Source organism: Lolium rigidum, unplaced genomic scaffold (assembly GCF_022539505.1).
Source record: "Lolium rigidum isolate FL_2022 unplaced genomic scaffold, APGP_CSIRO_Lrig_0.1 contig_27384_1, whole genome shotgun sequence".
NCBI classification, from domain to species: Eukaryota; Viridiplantae; Streptophyta; class Magnoliopsida; order Poales; family Poaceae; genus Lolium; species Lolium rigidum.
The window spans coordinates 3,300-20,765 of record NW_025900077.1 but is presented as its reverse complement, the minus strand read 5'-3'; the positions used below and the strand labels follow the sequence as shown (position 1 = coordinate 20,765).

At 45.3% G+C, this 17,466-nt stretch overlaps 3 protein-coding genes and 1 long non-coding RNA gene across 5 annotated transcripts; 1 reads left to right on the top strand and 3 right to left on the bottom strand.

Moving 5' to 3' along the window:
• Nucleotides 1-345: 345 nt before the first annotated feature.
• Nucleotides 346-1,661, top strand: LOC124680749. Of its 2 annotated transcripts, XR_006995579.1 has the most exons (3): nucleotides 346-494; nucleotides 1,102-1,318; nucleotides 1,404-1,661. It is a non-coding gene; the product is annotated as an uncharacterized LOC124680749 (long non-coding RNA). The 2 variants fall into 2 exon arrangements; XR_006995578.1 differs by lacking the exon at nucleotides 346-494 and having other exon boundaries at nucleotides 841-1,318.
• Nucleotides 1,662-2,239: 578 nt separating this feature from the next.
• LOC124680752 (cell division control protein 48 homolog D-like) lies at nucleotides 2,240-4,597 on the bottom strand. The gene has a single exon (XM_047215801.1). It carries the CDS (start codon nucleotides 4,595-4,597, stop codon nucleotides 2,240-2,242), a length of 2,358 nt encoding a protein of 785 aa, XP_047071757.1.
• A 712-nt stretch (nucleotides 4,598-5,309) lies between these two features.
• Nucleotides 5,310-6,422, bottom strand: LOC124680750. The gene has a single exon (XM_047215799.1). The coding sequence runs from the start codon at nucleotides 6,372-6,374 to the stop codon at nucleotides 5,310-5,312; it is 1,065 nt and encodes a 354-aa protein (XP_047071755.1). The 5' UTR covers nucleotides 6,375-6,422.
• A 3,685-nt stretch (nucleotides 6,423-10,107) lies between these two features.
• On the bottom strand, nucleotides 10,108-14,780 carry LOC124680751 (putative leucine-rich repeat-containing protein DDB_G0290503). Its single transcript, XM_047215800.1, is given in 4 exon segments — nucleotides 10,108-12,791; nucleotides 12,794-12,939; nucleotides 12,942-14,282; nucleotides 14,605-14,780. Coding segments are annotated over 4 exon segments (3,978 nt in total). The 5' UTR covers nucleotides 14,660-14,780; the 3' UTR covers nucleotides 10,108-10,355.
• Nucleotides 14,781-17,466: the final 2,686 nt, after the last annotated feature.

Here is a 17,466-nt window from a genome sequence, read left to right as displayed (position 1 = left end):
TATATAGGCGTACAAGGATCATCTTGGAGTGCAAGGCAAGACACGAGAGTCCTATCTCTATCCTAGACTAACCGTGCGTACACAGAATATATCTCTAACACTCACTTTACGCGCCGGCGCCGCCGTGTAGACGCCGCTGGCGCCTGCACCTCCTATTTGCCTCAACTGCCTCGTCCTCCTAGACACCGCCGCCTCCTCGACATATCACACGCCCATAGGAGAAGGGCCGCCGCCGCCACCTCCACCTCCCACGCCGACAAGGACGACGGAGCCGCCGCTGAATCCATCACTCCCTGCTCCCCAACTCTACGGGCCGGCGCCGCCGCGTAAAGGCCGCCGCCTGCACCTCCTAGACGCTGCCACTGCCTCCTCCTCCTAGAGGCCGCCGCCTCCTCAACATCCCACGCGCCCATAGGAGGAGGGACGGCACCGCCGCCACGTCCCACGCTGACAAGGACGACGGAGCCGCCGCCACCGCCACCTCCCTATAGCAGGTAATTCTCTCACCACGAGATCGATGTGATGTCGAGACGACAAACCTGCTGATTTTTTGAACCTATATCAGTTGTTGAATCCCTGTACTTTAGAATTCAGTAGCCTCTGTGCCATGTTAATCAACCGGTACTGCACTTCATCGGTTGATTCCTGATGGTAGTGTTAACGTGTAAAGTTTAATCCAGCTACCGTTTCAGCTATGTTTAGGTTCGTTCTTTTGTTAACAATAGGAACTTTCTTTGACAGCCCATCGTTTTACTGTAATTATTATCTGAATCATGTGGAATACCGGATAACTTCTTTCCATTGCTCAAAATAGGTTACAGGTGTGGCGCGTCACAGAATCAACAAATCTACACGAGATTTTCTTGCATTGAGAAACTTTATTATTCTTGCCTGATATCAACAAACATTCCTGCATAATGACCATATACTCTATGCTGAAAATCTTCTGCCGTTCTGTTTTTTATGCTACTGAATTCTAAAGCTAGACCCAGTGCCTTGTTACAGTTACTGAAAATAACGTGTCAGTGTTCTTCATTATTACTTTGTTATGGCATGAAAAAAGCAGCTTTGTTTAATTTCTTTACTACTCAAATTTGCTAGCATGAATCTTACTCTGAGACTCACGACAACGATGAGGCCGGGGATAATGGTGAGCATATTGTGCCGAGAACATTTGGTCCTTTGCTTGCATTTATTTCGTCGTCCAATCAAGCTTTTACTGGTAAAGTCCTTGATACATTACCGATAAAACCGAGAGGTGCTCCATGTAAGAAGAGGCCTAAGCCATTCCACGAGAGGTTCAATTCTAGACAGAAAGGTAATTGTAAGATGAACAGCTACTATCAAGTTATCTTCTGATGTAGTATGCTTATAATTTATTTGATCTTTCTGTTATGAAACAGGTATTTAATAATGGCTTCCATCCGCCTAAGTGCAACATGATGTGCCACTGTCCGTGAGCAGCAATGTGCTATTGGTGTTGTTGCAATCCTGTAATCTCAACTTCTTAGTAATCGGTACACAAGATAGGTCATCTATGCAGGGAATAGACGGGTTTATTAAGCACACATATCATTATACTGTGTTTTACGTTAATTGCAATGTCTGAGCTGCTCACATTTTGTGAAACCATCATCTGTTGAATAAAGCATGAGTTGCTAGTCATCAGTCTCAAGTGTTTGGCTTTGGGGGTGGCAGAACTACAGGTACTCCTTTTGGCAATGCTTGTAGTTCTGGTGGTGCTGCCAATTTACCTTCACAGCATGAAAAGTAGGAGTTATGCAGAGCATCAATAGCCATGCTTCTAGTTCTGGTGTTGCTGCCAATGTATTTTTATTTTCTGCAAATAGCAATGCTTCTAGTTCTTGTGGTGCTGCCAATGTATTTTTATTTTCTGGAATACACTTCTGTCAACCGAGTATGAACTTACTGTTAATCTATGTGCATTGTGAACGAAGGACACGTGAAACTGCAAAACGTTAAACATACTGCATCTCGTAGGGAATTAACAGGAACGATACTTGGAGTAAAACGAATATGAACTTGCGCTGTTAATCTGTCCTTACGTGAAACTGAAAAACATAAACATACTGCATCTTGTACGGAATTAACAGGAACATTCTTATTTATTGGATTGTATGCAATGCAAACTATATACAGTGGAAAGAGATACATGGAGATATGTCTAAGGCTCCTCTAAGCTTAGAGCCTAAGCTAATTGCTAACTGTGGTTACTGGATCAGTTGTAGAGATCATCCTCATCAGCTGCCACGGCGGTGTCGAAGGCGTTGACAGAAGCCTGTGGCTGCGAAGGGAAGCGGAATTCGGTGCCGAAGCCCCTGGACTGCTGCAGCGTCTGAGCGAACGATTGGTACTTCCTGATGTCGCCGTCGCTCACGCTTCTCCTCGCGTACTTCATCGACTCCTCGAAGTGAGTCGCCTTGATCTCAGCCATTTCATCTTCATGCCCGCTGTCCACCTCCATGGCTTCTTTTCCAAGCCTCTGCCTCTCGATGTCCTTCTCGATGTCTTCTCTGATGGCGTACTTGCATGCCCTCTGGCAAATCTCGGTTATGTCAGCACCGCTGAAGCCCGTGGTGAACCTCGCGAGCGCGCCGAGGTCGACGTCCTTGGCCACGGGAGACTTCCTGAGGCAGGCCTTGAAGATCTGGTGCCGCGAGGCCTCGTCTGGCAACGGGATGTAGATGAGCTGGTCGAGGCGGCCGGGACGGAGCAGCGCCGAGTCAATGATGTCCGGCCTGTTGGTGGCGCCAATGATGAACACCGTCTTCTTGGCGTTCATGCCGTCCATCTCAGTCAGCAGCTGGTTAAGGACTCTGTCCGCCGCACCGCCGGCGTCTCCCACACTGCCGCCCCGCTGCATCGCGATCGAATCGAGCTCGTCGAAGAAGAGCACGCACGGTGCTGACTGCCTCGCCTTGTCGAATATCTCCCGCACGTTGGCCTCGCTCTCGCCGAACCACATTGTGAGCAGCTCGGGGCCCTTGATACTGATGAAATTAGCCTGGCACTCGTTCGCGATGGCCTTGGCCAGCAGCGTCTTGCCGCAGCCTGGCGGCCCGTAGAAGAGGACGCCCTTTGAAGGCGACATGCCGAACTTCTCAAACTTCTCGGGGTGCTCCACGGGGTACTGGACGGTCTCCTGCAGCTCTCTCTTTACGCCGTCGAGGCCACCAACGTCGCTCCAGCTGACGTTGGGAACCTCCACGACAGTCTCACGAAGCGCCGAAGGATTAGTGCCGACTAGAGCAGTCTTGAGGTGGTCGTTTGAGACGGCCATGGAGTTCAAGATCTCGGCGTCGATGGTGTCGTCCTCGAGGTCGATCACGTCCATCTTCTCCCTGATGCACTGCAGCGCCGCCTCCGTGCAGAGCGCGGCCAAGTCGGCGCCAACGTAGCCGTGCGTGTCCTTGGCCACCACTTCCAGGTTGACGTCCTCCGAGAGCTTCATATTTTTAGTGTGGATGCGCAGGACCTCAAGGCGCCCAACCTCGTCCGGCACGCCAATGTCGATCTCACGGTCGAACCTCCCGAAGCGCCTAAGAGCAGGATCGATGCTGTTGGGACGATTCGTGGCGCCCATTACGATGACGTGCGCTCGTGCCTTCATCCCGTCCATGAGCGTCAGAAGCTGGGACACGATACGCCTCTCGACCTCGCCGTGTGTCTTGTCCCTCTTCGGAGCAATGGAGTCAATCTCATCGATGAAGATGATGGACGGCGCGTTCTTCTCGGCCTCCTCAAACGCCTTCCTCAAGTTGCTCTCGCTCTCTCCGGCCATCTTGGACATGATCTCAGGGCCATTGATGCAGAAGAAGAAGGCCCCGGTCTCGTTTGCCACCGCACGAGCGATCAACGTCTTGCCGGAGCCGGGAGGGCCGTACAAGAGGATGCCCTTGGGAGGCTTCACGCCGAGACACTTGAAGACTTGCGGATGCCTAAGCGGCAGCTCAACCAGCTCCCTGATCTGATTCATCTGTTTGCCCATGCCGCCCACGTCGTCGTAGCCGACGTCGTCCAGCCTCTCCTCGTCCTCCCTCTTCACCGGCTCGCCGTCACAGAAGATCTCTGTGTCCCCCGCCACAATGCAGTAGTCGACCGAAGGGTCGATCTCGATGACCTTGAACTCGACGCTCCGCATGCCGCCACGTACGAGGAAGAGGTCGCCCTTGTGCACCGGGCGGTAGGCGTCAACAAAGTATGGCTTGAGGTAGGCCTCGAACAGGTTGCCCGTGATGCCCTCGATGGTGTCGTCGACGGGGAGGACGCTCACGCGCCTGCCGTACTTGGCGTCGGGGCACAGGTGCACGGACACGACATCGGCGATGCGCACCCTGAGGTTGGAACGGGCCACCTTGTTGAGCTTGAGCTTGTGCTCCTCGCAGGTCTCGTCGGGGACGACGATGCAGACGGTGGTGCGGCGACGCTTGCCCTTGAGCAGCACGATGTCACCCTTGAAGATGGAGAGCTCCTCCATGGTGGCCGGGTGGAGGTTGCAGATGGAGTTGTCGTCCGTGGTTGCCTCCTCCACCACCAGCCGGTTCGCCGCCTTCTTCGAAGACAACGTGCTCGCCATCGCGTTTGAAGAACGAACTCTCCTGCTCTGGGCCGGTGCTTGGCAGTTGGCAGGTCGATCTGCGATCTGATCGTGTTTTCTGGTGAGGAGGAAACACCGGGCTAGGCCTGCCTTTTAAACACGGGATTGCTCCGCCTCGTCCCGGAACTCGACTCCGATCGGGAAGTCTGTTTCTTGCTTCGTTCCCGAGTCGCGTCACAACCTGTTTTGGTGAGTCGTTTTGGCAGATGTCCGACGGCTTGTGGGCCTTGGGTCTATTTCTGCGTTCAACACGTTAAGCCTGTAAGGGCATGTACTATGCTGGAGAAGGCAGCCCTCCCTTGTGCCTTCCACGTAAGCAAGAGAAGGCAAAACAAACATCTGCTACAACGCATTGTTGCTTAGAGTTATCTCTAACGCTTTAAACGCTAGCAAAAAATCAGGGATCAACAATAAACAGTATATGTGCAGACTATGGTGTGTTTCATGAGTGTGCAAATCGTAGGTGTTGTCCACCAAATACAAACGGATCAAGATGTTGAATATATTATGACTGGAATAACTCCATAGTTGAAATACATGAGAAAAATGCGGTCGATCAACAAGTCATGGAAAGATGAATTTATTCATGTTGGGACTCTTATATAAAACGTACACATAAGAATTACGTAGTATATAAATTGTATACATAAAAATTGTGTAGTAAATTGACTCAAATTAATGAAAAAAAGTATTATTCTTTGCCAAAACAATCCCAGATATTCTCGACTAAATCGGACTTGAGCTGAGTATGTGTCTCCCGGTCACGAATGGTGGCACTTCTTCGCAGGACATCTTCGAAGACAGGGTGAGCACCCTGCACTACTTCAGGTGGTAGAACGGATGATATCTCTGGGTTGCGATTCAGGTCCAATGGGGTGTTGAAAGGTTTCCGTTCATCCTCAATTATCATATTATGAAGTATGACACATGCTTGCATTATAGATCCTATGGCTGCACGTTTCCAAAATTTCGCCGGACGATTTACAATGCTAAAACGAGATTGGAGTGCTGCAAATGCTCGCTCGACGTCCTTCCTTGCCCCTTCTTGATGCTTTGCAAACAATTTGGCCTTATCATTCTGAGGAAGCGGTATTGATTTCACAAAGGTAGCCCATTCCGGATATATGCCATCAGCAAGGTAATATCCTGTGTCATATTGCCTCCCATTGACATTGTATTGAACCCTAGGAGTCTCTCCTTTCAAAGTACTGATGAACAAAGTAGACCGATTTAAAACATTAATGTCATTGTTTGACCCAGCAACTCCAAAATAAGCATGCCATATGCGAAGATCATATGAAGCAACAGCTTCAAGTATCATAGTAGGAACTCCGTGGTGACCTGTGAACTGACCTCTCCATTCCATTGGACAGTTCTTCCATTGCCAGTGCATACAATCAATACTTCCTAACATGCCAGGGAAGCCACGAGCATGGCCAATTTGCATAAGACGGTGAATTTCTTCGGGTTTTGGGGGGCGCAAATATTCTCCGCCGAAGACCTCAATAATTCCTTGCGCAAATGCACTCAAGCAATCCAATGATGTGCTGGCTCCGAGATAAAGCACCTCGTCAAGCTGGTCAGCTGATGTCCCATACGCAAGCATACGCATTGCCGCTGTACACTTCTGGAGCGGCGATAGACCCTCGCGATTAATGGCATCTACTCTATTAGTAAAATAGGGAGACCAGTTGCTGAGGGCATCTACGATTCGTAGGAAGAGTGGTTTACCCATGCGAAACCTTCTGCGGAACATCTCTGGTGTGTATAGAGGCTTCTCACAAAAGTAATTAGCGACAAGCTTCTGGTGTGCTGCTGCATGATCTCTTGGTATGTGCCTTCTTGGTCCACTACGACGACGAGATGATTCTGCACTTCGTTCTTCAAGCTTGGCCTTCAACTTCCCTGCAATCTTCCGACCAATCGAATCTAAAAACTCTTGCTCTGCCAAGAAATCTTCTAGTGTGTACACAATAGCTGGGTCTACATCATCAGCTGCATCAAAATCATCAGAGGAGCTGTCGCCTGATTGAGACATAGCCTATGTAGATTGCAAACATAAGTTGTATTTTGGCGTGTAAGATCTATTCAGGGGTGGGTTTCATGTATATATATATAGCATATCTGACGTGAAAAGCAAGGATACATGCAGTTGAAAAATCGGACTTGAAGTCCTTGACATACACGGCACACTAGTAGCCCAAGTTCTGAGATAAATACAACTCGTGAAACACAGTTCAGATCCAAAACAACTCAAAATAAGACTTTCCTTGAGACACGTGCACGTAATGCCAATTTGAAACAATGAAAACTCTATCAATTTCCTTGAGACACACATACTCCAAGTTTGAAACCAAAACAAGTACAGTATAATATTAAGAAAGGCAACAGAAACCTCATACACTATAATAATTCCTGTGAGTTCAATTTATACTCTAAGACGAACACGAATATAAAAACCATGCGTAAATCATTTGAAACTTGTGGAGACACACGACAGATAGTCCAGCACCAACAGTTGCGCCGAAGTTTCCAGCGGACATGAAGTCAAGAGCCAGCACTACAAAACACAATATTTATGCAAACTCAGCAGCTAGTACATGACGTTAATCTATATAGCCTTATTGGTATTAATGCTTACCTTTCAACTTTGATGAGTTTTCCCCCATAATGTTTCCCGCATTAATGAAATTGCCTTCAAATGCTCAGCTTTCATATCATCAGGCATCCCGCTAGTGTCATGTGTCAGGAGTTTAGTGTATTGCTCTAGCATTTTGGCTTTTGTCTTTGCCTCCTTGTTCTCCTTTGCTGCCTCTAGGGCGAGCCGTGATGCCTCAACCTTATCCTGTGAAATACGTTTTTGTACTTCTAGCACTGCAGTGCGATTTTTGCTAGCTTCTTCCTGAGCTTCAATATACCTATCAAGCTCTTCCATATCCTTTGACACCTGCTTATTCTTTCCTTTGCCATCTCTTTCAGCTTTAGCCTTTTTGACCCCCATAGAAGGACGTGGAATGTCATCAGTTTGTATGGCAGATAACTTAACCCCCACATCTCCCAGATCAGCCACATCACGTTTCTTTGATCCGTGCATTTCTGCATTGTAAGCGTGCCACTTCGGAAATTTTTTACATGCCTCCCAAGTATCCTTATGCAGAAACGGCCCATGGTCCTTTTCATACTTCCTTTGGACCTTTGTCATCAAATCAGCTTCACTCTGTCCACTAGAATATACCTGACTTATCTCTATATAAACAGCATGGAAATCATTTACAATTTTGTTTACTTTATGCCAACGGCTCATGCATTGCTTCATTTGCCTTTTTCGAGTGGTGTCAGACGTGTTGCTATTGTACTCAGCAGTCACAGCATCCCAATACTGATCATTCTTCTTGTAGTTTCCACTGATAGCATCATTTGAGTTACTCAGCCAAGCACTCATCTACATTGGAGAATAAAACCTTTGTTAATCTTTGACATATGCATATAGCCGGCCATATTTAGTAAGGAATGCAAGAAATTTAGAAACTCACCAATCTTTCATCCTCCTTTGTTGTCCATGTCATTCGTTTTTTATTGCTAGGTTCTCCATCATCACCATCTTCAAGATTAATACTCGTAGAATGTGCACGCTTATTCGATGCTTTCTTTTGGGTCTTTTTGGTACCAGATGGATGTGCTGCTACTAATGGAGTGTGTTGTGCAGAACTACCAACAAAATTGTAGTTTTGTGGCATATCTGGATGGCTAGGAATTTGATGTGGAAAAGGGAAACTAGCAGGAGTTTGTAAAAGATTCACATAACCTTCTGGTGGATGAACATCATTTACCCTAGACAACGACAAACATTGAAATGTTAAAATAATACATGATAACACTATGAGAGAGAAAAAAACTAGTTCTGCATTGATTAACAATTTATTACCAGCATTATCTTTACTTAAATATAAATAGTTAGGGGAAGATAGCTATTTACCCAGAAAAATAACTATATGGTTTGGTTAGAAAGTTAGGATTCTATGCGTAGGTGTGAAAGTACTGTAATTTATAGCTTTCCAATACTTACGAATCTACATATAATTGTGTATTCGCTTCACACTATAATTAGAGGGGAGGAGCTTCAGGGTCAATTGTTGATGAATCCCAGCAAAATGAATGTGCAATTCTCTGAGCAGATCATCAATAACTGTACAAAAGGCTTTTAAAATTGTACATTAACTAGAGGTCTGAAGCAAAGACAACTATGTGGAAGATACCTGTACATAGACTCAGAAAATTCGATGCTTCCTATCATTTTGCTCTGTAATACGAATCTAGTATTTTCTAATCCTCCGGCCGAGCAATCCATCCCATCTAATAAAGCTTACAAATTCGAGAGTGCAGATTGCAGCATATTGATTCACTTAGCCATAAAATTAGGACCACCGTGCATCATCAGATCAACCAGATAGTAAAGATGAAAAGAAGATCCATTCAGAGAAGTACAAGGAGAAGGGCCTGACTTACCAATCCGTTGGAGAAACAAGATTGGGGTCACTAGCGGCCGCCCCGCCCCACCAAACTTTGGAGGCGGCCGAGTCAGATCCGGCATAGTCCGGCCGTGCGGGAGGAAACACGGGCACTGGGGGTGGAGAAGTGTATCCACGAATGTGCAGAGACGAAGGTACTTCATTCCGAGCTTGCTGCCTGCGAGACATGGCCGGAGAAGTGGTGGCTCAGATGGATTTCCGTTGCTGATGGTAGTGGCGGCGGTAGGGTTTGGTTTCTCGTTCCTCGATTGGGTGTGGATATATGCCATCGAGAGAGGAGGATTCGGCGCTGGGAGAACAAGAATTTGGCGCGCCAAGCAAAAATAATTCGCGCCAGATGACGAAATTAGCTTTCGGAGCAGGGGATTTGGAAAGCGCGAGGATAGGAGAGGGCAAGACGTACAACGCGAAAGTATGCCTTCTCCTCCTTAGCAAGAGATGATCTCTTACGGAAGGGAAGGCTCGCGCGATTCTACGTTCTCTCTCAGCTCCACGTCACGAAACGTCCTACGTGTCATGGTTAAGAGAAGGCTGACATCAGAGCGTTGTACATGCCCTAAGTGCGATACGGCTTACCATAATTAGCGGAATCGCTCGCTAGCGCGCGCGGTAATGGAACATTTAGCGGTAGGTTTTTTCAACAGCCTAACGTGACTACATCCGAACCATGAGAAAACAAGTACTAGATGGTTTTATTTGTTAACTACACATTGCTTAAACAAGGGCTAAACGTTTTCATGAATACAGCCCAATAGTCAATTTATCTTCATATCTTGTATACCAGTCAGCTAGTAATAACAATCAGGATGAACTACAATGCCATGACAAGTTGACAACCAGACACTATATAAGGATACGTGCTAAACAAAAGGCGGGAGAATTTGCGAGGCTGAAATGTCGCAAATAGAAAGGGAGAACAAGAAAAATCGGCATAGCTACACTAACTGATTGCAATATGAATTCAGAGCAGCAAACTCAGTCTTCAGCCATATTCCAATAGAATAATAAAATAGAAGGAACAAAGGTGTTTTAGCACACCCAATGCCAATCGGATACACAAGCCACAGCCTATTTGACTACATCCATAATGTATTCGAGCACCATGTGTGATACATGAAAAAATTACTTTGGCAATAATTATGTATTTATGTTCACAGCTAAGCTGCTACCTTTACATGCACTGGCAATGAACTTTTTGGTAAGCAGATTTACAGGCAAAATGGAAGGCGAGGACGGTTGTGGCTGCGAATGTAGCGGACCAGATCATCGGTGTTGTTCTTATGGTAATCAATTGTGTCACTCAACTGCTTGATGGCTTCTCTTTTCTCCTGCACTCTAGCTGCTAGCTCGCCATCTTTCTCTTCAATTATCTTCTCAAGTTGAACCATCTTTTGATCTGCTTCAGCAGCATTCCTAACCATTTCTAACATCACCTTTTCTTTGTTTCTCAAACTATAAGACAGCTCATCATTTTCCTTGAGCACTTTCTTCTGCTCATCAAGATGATTGCGTAACATGTTCTTTAGGACACTGAGCTCTTCACTGCACGCAGATAAGCGGGTAATGAAGTGTATAGAACTTTTGCTGGAGTGTGATTCGAGATTATCTAATTGACCAGCCAATTTAGAGATCATCAACTTGGAGCTTTCTTTTATTTGCGCAAGAGTTCCTTCCAGCGTGCTGATCCTTCCAGAAAACTGTTGTGCTTCCTGTTCAAGATGCCTGATCTTTGCCTGTGATTTTTCCACTTCCACTACATAGTTGTCTTCTTTGCATTTGCTGTCTGCTTCAGTTACTTTAAGCTTCTGCTTGGCTAGTTGGAGCTGGTTTTCACTTTCCTGGACTTGCTTCTGCAAATTTTCATTCTCCTTGTTTGCATATAGCTTTTCCTCTTCCAAATGCCGATGTTTCACCAAAATTTCTGTGCTTTTCTCCTCTAGCATATTTATCTTTTCAATCTGATTTTTCTTAAGTACTTCAAGCTGGGACACCTTTACGCACACCTCGTCATATTGGTGCTGGTGTCTCTGATAAGCACTAAGTATCCCTCTGAGGCTCTGCTGGAGACCACCAAGTTTTGTTTCAAGACCTGTAATTTTCTGCTTAACTCTATCTTCAAATTCACTCATGAGTGACATGTTTTCGGTGCATGTTTGAATCATATTTTTCAGATCCCCCTCCACCTTGGTCTTCTGAGATGACAATGTATCAGTTATCTTCTGTAAATCTTTTGCGTTACTATTCATGTCATTAATTTGACTAGCTGCATCAGCCTGAACCTTCTCGAGTTTCTCATGCAAGTTTGAAACTTTTAATATTGCCTCTTCAAACTGTTTTTCCAAGCTGGAATTGTTTTCCAGCTGAACCAAGTGATCCTCCTTCAGCTGCACCATCTCACTCTCAAGATTCTTGAAAGAAGACTCTGACTGTTTTAGTTGTGTTAATAATGTATCCTTCTCTTCCTGTGCTACCTCAACCTTCCTCTGTAACTCAACCTTAACTTCTTCCAACTGTTTCGTCAAGACGGAGTTGTTCTGTTGTGAACCCTCATTAGCTTTCTGTAATGCTGAAATGGTCTGACTTTGCTTTTCTAGATCTCTCTCAAAGCTTCTCACAGAAGCTTGAGACTGCTGTAAGTCTGACAGGGCTGTTTCCTTCTCTTCACGAAGTGCTAGAATATCCATGCGCAGACTGGTCCTTGATTCTTCCAATTGCTTTTCCAAGGTGGAATTGTTTTCTAGCTGAATTGAAAGATCCTCCTTCAACCGAGCTATCTCACACTCAAGGTTCTTAACAGAAAACTCTGACTGTTTTAGTTGGGTTATTACCTTATCTTTCTCTTCTTGTGTCACTTTAATCTCCTTCTGCAACTCAACCTTGGTTTTTTCAAATTGTTCGGTCAGGGAACTGATCTTGTTCTGTAAGTCATCATTAGCTTGCTGTAGAGCTGAAACACTTGCACTTTGCTTTTCTACCTCTATCTCAAGGTTCCTGGTGGAAGCGTGGGACTCCTGTAACTCTGACAGGGCTGTCTCCTTCTCTCCACGTAGTGTTACAATCTCCTCAAGCAAGCTGCTCCTTGATTCCTCCCATTGCTTGTTCAAGCTAGCATTGCTATTCTTCATGTCTTCATTAGCTAGATGCAAGATCGAAATTTGTTCTCGCCCTTGATCTAACTCAATTCTAAGATTCTCAGTGGAAACCAAGGACTGCTGCAACTCTGAGAGGGTTTTATTCTTCTCGTCTTGAATTGCTACAATTTCAGCATGGAAACTAACCATGGCCTCTTCATTTTGTTTCTTCAGGTTAGAGTTACTCTTCTTCAGATCTTCATTGGCAAGCTGTAGAATATAGTTGTTTTCTCTTTGCTGCTCTAACTCATATTCAAGTCTCTTGACTGAAGCATTTGACTTTTGTAAATTATCAAGGGTTTGTTCCTTCTCTCCTTGTAACAGAATGATCTCCTCTTGCATATTAGTCTTAGCATCCTCTAGCTGCCTATCCAAGCTAGAAATTTTCTCCTTCAGTTCATCATTAGCTTGCTGAAAAACTGAAATTTGGTTCTGTTTCTGTTCCATTTCACTCTGAAGATTCTTGAGGTAAACCTCCGACTGGTCAGAACTGAGCAAGTGCTGCATTTTTTCTCCTCCAGGTGAACTATAACCTCATTATACATATCATTCTTCGCTGCTCTGAGATCTTCAATGGCCTCGTGAAGAATTGAAATTTGTTGGTTTTGTTGTTGTAACTTACTTTCAAGATCAACAGTAGAAGCAACAGCTTCATTCTTTGTCCCTGTACTGCTGCTAGTTCATTTTGTAGACTTGAATTCACCAACTCCAGGTTCTCGTTATTCTTCTCCATAACGGAAATTCGCTCAAGTTGCTGTTCGAACTCATTCTCAAGTTTCTTCAGAGAAGCTTCTAACTGATTTTGCTCTAATGCCGCAGAATGCTTCTCTTTCTCTAGCTCTGCAATATTATCATTCAGAGCAAGTTTTGTTGATTCCATTTCCTTCTCTAGTTCTTTGACGCTGCATTGTGCCATCTCCAACTCATTCAAACAATTGGAATGTTCTGATTCTAGTATTGATTTTTCTTCTTGTGCAGCTCCAAGTTCCTTGCTCAGATTGTTCATTAGATCCTCTTTCTCCACTGTCAAATTATCTATCTGTATTGTTAAATGTTGAAGCTTGCTTTCCAGTGAATTGTTTTCTCCAATCAAGATATCATTTTCAGTTTTTGTTTCAACAAGAGTTTCCCTCAGTTCGGAACACTCAGTATGCAAATTCTCCTCTTTTGCTTTCAGGTTATCACATTGCACTGACAGCATCAAGTTCTCATTCTTGGATTCTTGGATTTCTGATAACAAGGTCTGCACTTCTTTCTCAGCTAACTGGGCCTTCTCAAGGTGGGATGACAAAGACTTGGATTTCTCCACTGTATCTCGCAGTTGGTTGCCCATATCTTCCCTCTTGTTCTCCAGGTCTACAATTGAAATCTTGAGGCCATCTCTCTCTCTTGCGATTATTTGCTTCTCGTCGGATAATATTTTGATCTCATTCTCCATGACTGTTTTTCTCTTCAGCGATTCTGCCACCTCTTTCTCTGCACCTTCAACCAATAATTTGAGCTGTTCGTTATCGGATGACAAATTTGCAACATCTGATGATAATTCTACTCTACTGGCTTCTTTGTCCGTTATTGCTTTATCCAATAGCTTCTTCAGATCAGATATTTCCTTCGTTTTTTCTTCTGCATTTTGTTTCAGCTTCTGAATTTCTTCCTCCATACTCTGTAATTCACTTTCATGTTCTCCAACAAGGATTTGCTCCCAACCATCTTCTTCATTGGCTGTGTCTGCTTTTGGCTTAGGAACATCATTATCTGATCTGTCTGCTTCCGAGTCTGAACCAGATGAATCTGAACCACTGGAACTGTGACCAGTGTTTTCTAGTTTACTGATTAGCTGTTTGCAGTGCTTGTGAAGGTATTGATAGTCTTTGTGGAAACCCTTTACAAGGGAAGATAGCTTTGATTTCTTGAAGGAATTTCCAGAATCATCTGCTTCACTTTCAGCCAGCTGATTCTCTTCTCCGATCATTCGTAGAATTTGCTCCACATTCTCATCAACACCTGGGAAAAAAAAGAAGTAAACTTTAGTCAAACCATACATGGCTAAACTTCAACAAAAATGGCTAGAAGCAGGCGCCACTTTTAACTGACGTATCATAGGGAGTTTCTTATAAAATATAGCATTCATCAAGAGTGCTTAGATGATCAAGCGAAATGGAAACTAAACAAGTAATATATCACCACCCAACACCAACAGGAATATTCTATTTGAGAAAAATAATTTTAAGAACAGAGAAAAATGTGATTTGCGATCCCTATGCACTCTAGATCACAAAAACCTACAAGATAATTGATGTAAGTTACATATTAGTGGAGAGGATACCCTTTTTGTTCTCCAGTAGATGCCTGGACTTTCTAATTTTGTGTTTCTTCGTCATGCTGGACAGCTGAATGCTATTGTATCCACAAGCTTGGGATCATCACATGATCATAGTTGAGATATTGGGATGATGCAACTCAAGATTATACCCTCGCTCATTAACCGTAAGTGTTCCAAGGGTTAACTGCAAAATTTATAAAGAGATAATTAATTCAGGGCTAGAATGACTGTTACAAGAAGAACCACTTGATATGAGTAACTGATTTTTTCGATAAAGGGAATATATTAATATCAAAAGATACCAATTACACCCAGCCTCTGCAACAACGCACCACCCTAATGGCACTACGGATGCACACAGCCAAAAAAAGAAAAGAAAACTAAGAAACAAAAGTCCCGCTACAGTATCTCGGGCCTAACAACAGCAATACATCCACCGCCAAGACAACACCTGAAATACAGACTCTCCAAAAACGACGCCTTCAAGAAGGGAACAGTGCTCTAACACCGTTGTCGCCCGATCAAAGATCTTAGGTTTTCACCCTGAAGATAGTCCCCGCTCTTAAAACAATGCCTCCAACAAGGTCATTGCCAGGCACAACCAGTTAAGGCCAGACCTTGGGTTTTCACCCTGAAAGGTAGGACTCTGAATATGAGTAACTGATAAAGACTGTACAGCGAAGACAGCATCGCGATATGGGGGTTACACAAAAGCATCATAGCAGACTATAGATTATTTTCGTTGTCCACCTGAAGAGAAATGTTCAAGAATACACGGAGGCATGCATAGTAAGAAACTTATGCAGGTTTTGGGCCTTGAAACACAGAACGGAATGAACCAAGCACTCCACAGACACGGAATGAACCAAGCACTCCACAGACAGATATAGGAGAGGGTATCAATATGCTTGTCGCCCTCATCCTTGCCCAATCTAGCATCTCTGATTCTCGACGCTAGCTGACACGTACAAGGACAGTCACATCACAGCGACGGATGGTCATCCTCCAACAATACTCGAAGTGGTACAGAAACTTTTTTAGATGCAACTCGTACAGAAACTTCACTGTATCTAGAATTCTACAACAGGGAAAACAGAGAGAGAGTGGACAGATCAGAAACGCACCGAGCGAAAAGATTCCTGGCTCCTCCGCTGTATCTCGTGCCTCTTCTTGAGCTCGAACTGCTAAGATCTGACGAGAAAGAAAGAAACAAGCACGATCAAGAGCCGCGTATGGACTGCAGCACTTCGTAGATCGAACAGGGACAAACTGAAGAAGGAGGAGAGGAGGGATGGGAATCGAGCGGGACAGAAACAAAAGGAGTTACCGGAAGGGATGAAGCGGTTGCTCGATGGGGACAGAGGCGAGCGGCGGCAGCCACAGGCTCTGTACACTACTACCAGCGGTAGCCGAAGGATGTGTGGGCAGAGTTAGAAACGTACGTATTGCAGAGAAGCGAGTGAACAGCAAGCAAGCAACTCCTTCTCCTCGAGACTGCAGGTCCCTAGCTGAGCGAGAGCCCTCCGGGTTTGAGCTTTATTACGGGATTACCCCCAAAACCCAAACAGCGCTCCCGCCATTTCAAACGCGAGGGACGCATCGTGCGGACACCGCCACTCGGGGCCCACGCCGAGCTGGCGGGGCGTGCGAGCCAGCCAAGCACCACTGCCCAGGATCTTGTCTCGTCCGAGCTGCGGAAAGGCGTATCGGCTTCAGAACAAAAAATAAAGCCATAGAATTCCAAATTCATGGTGGGGTCTGACGAGGATGGTGCTCTGCTTTCGTTCTTGTTGGCTTGTGATCTTGTCTCTCCTCCACCAGGAATCTTTTGTGGCTCAATGCCGTGGAACTCGAACTCCACCGATCCAATGATTCGCGTACGTACATGGACGCTGCGTTACGATGTGTCTGTTAATGCAAGGACAAAACGATTAAGCTTTATTATTTGACGTGATTACGTGGTTAAGTTCAGCTAAGAATGGTAGAGCATATCCCTAGCATGTACCGCAAAACATGCGAAACCGTAAAATAATCGCTGTTTTAAGAGCATCTCCAGTCGCGTCTCCCAAAGGGATTTGGGGGACGCCGGTCAAAAAAACGTTCCAGTCGCGTGCCCCAAAGGCCGCTTCGGTCCGGACATGCCCCAAATATTGTCCGGCGTCCCTCGCCCATCCCCTGTGTATAAGCTCTACCAGGGACGCCGGACACGATTTTTACACTTGATTTTTGTTTGGAGATCGCGTTCGGGGGACGTGGCTAGAAAAGGGCCCTCTTCCAAACACAAATTTTGTCCGGACATCCCCAAACGACCAATCTGGCGCTTTTGCCGGACGTCGTTTGGGGGATGCGACTGGAGATGCTCTAAGGTTTTGAGCTAAAAATTCATCCGGAGTACAAAGCACAAAACGGCCAGGTTCGAGTTCCTTTTTGCGCTAAACATTAAACCGAACCTCTCATGGGCGGAGCCAAGAAAAAAGTTGGCAGGTCAACACGAAAGTCATGAAAAAAATATGTCATGTCTCATCTTGTAGTTTCAGCCCTCTATATTTTGATATCGTCATAAGGAAGCTTATTCAAATAAGTATGAGGCACCGGTAAAGAGCAAGGACGAGGTGTAATGTTCGATAGACCCTCATGATCCAAAAAGTTCTTGAATTTGAAAAGAAAATTTAATGGATCTTTGCATGTCGTGCTCCACCGGATCTCACCAATGTGGTCGGGTCGTGGCCATGGCCGACGTCCTTCGATCCGGATCTGGTGCGTGGATCCACTTTTGGTCCATGCAGATCTCATATGTGTCATCTTCTTCCTTGATTGGTGGTCTTCATTGGTTGGGGTTCTTTGTGGTTGGATGTGCGCTGGTGT

What these genes read in the sequence shown, in the direction of transcription:
- LOC124680752 (XM_047215801.1), bottom strand. Translation starts at nt 4,597, where the DNA reads ATGGCGAGCACGTTGTCTTCGAAGAAGGCGGCGAACCGGCTGGTGGTG.
- LOC124680750 (XM_047215799.1), bottom strand. Translation starts at nt 6,374, where the DNA reads ATGTTCCGCAGAAGGTTTCGCATGGGTAAACCACTCTTCCTACGAATC.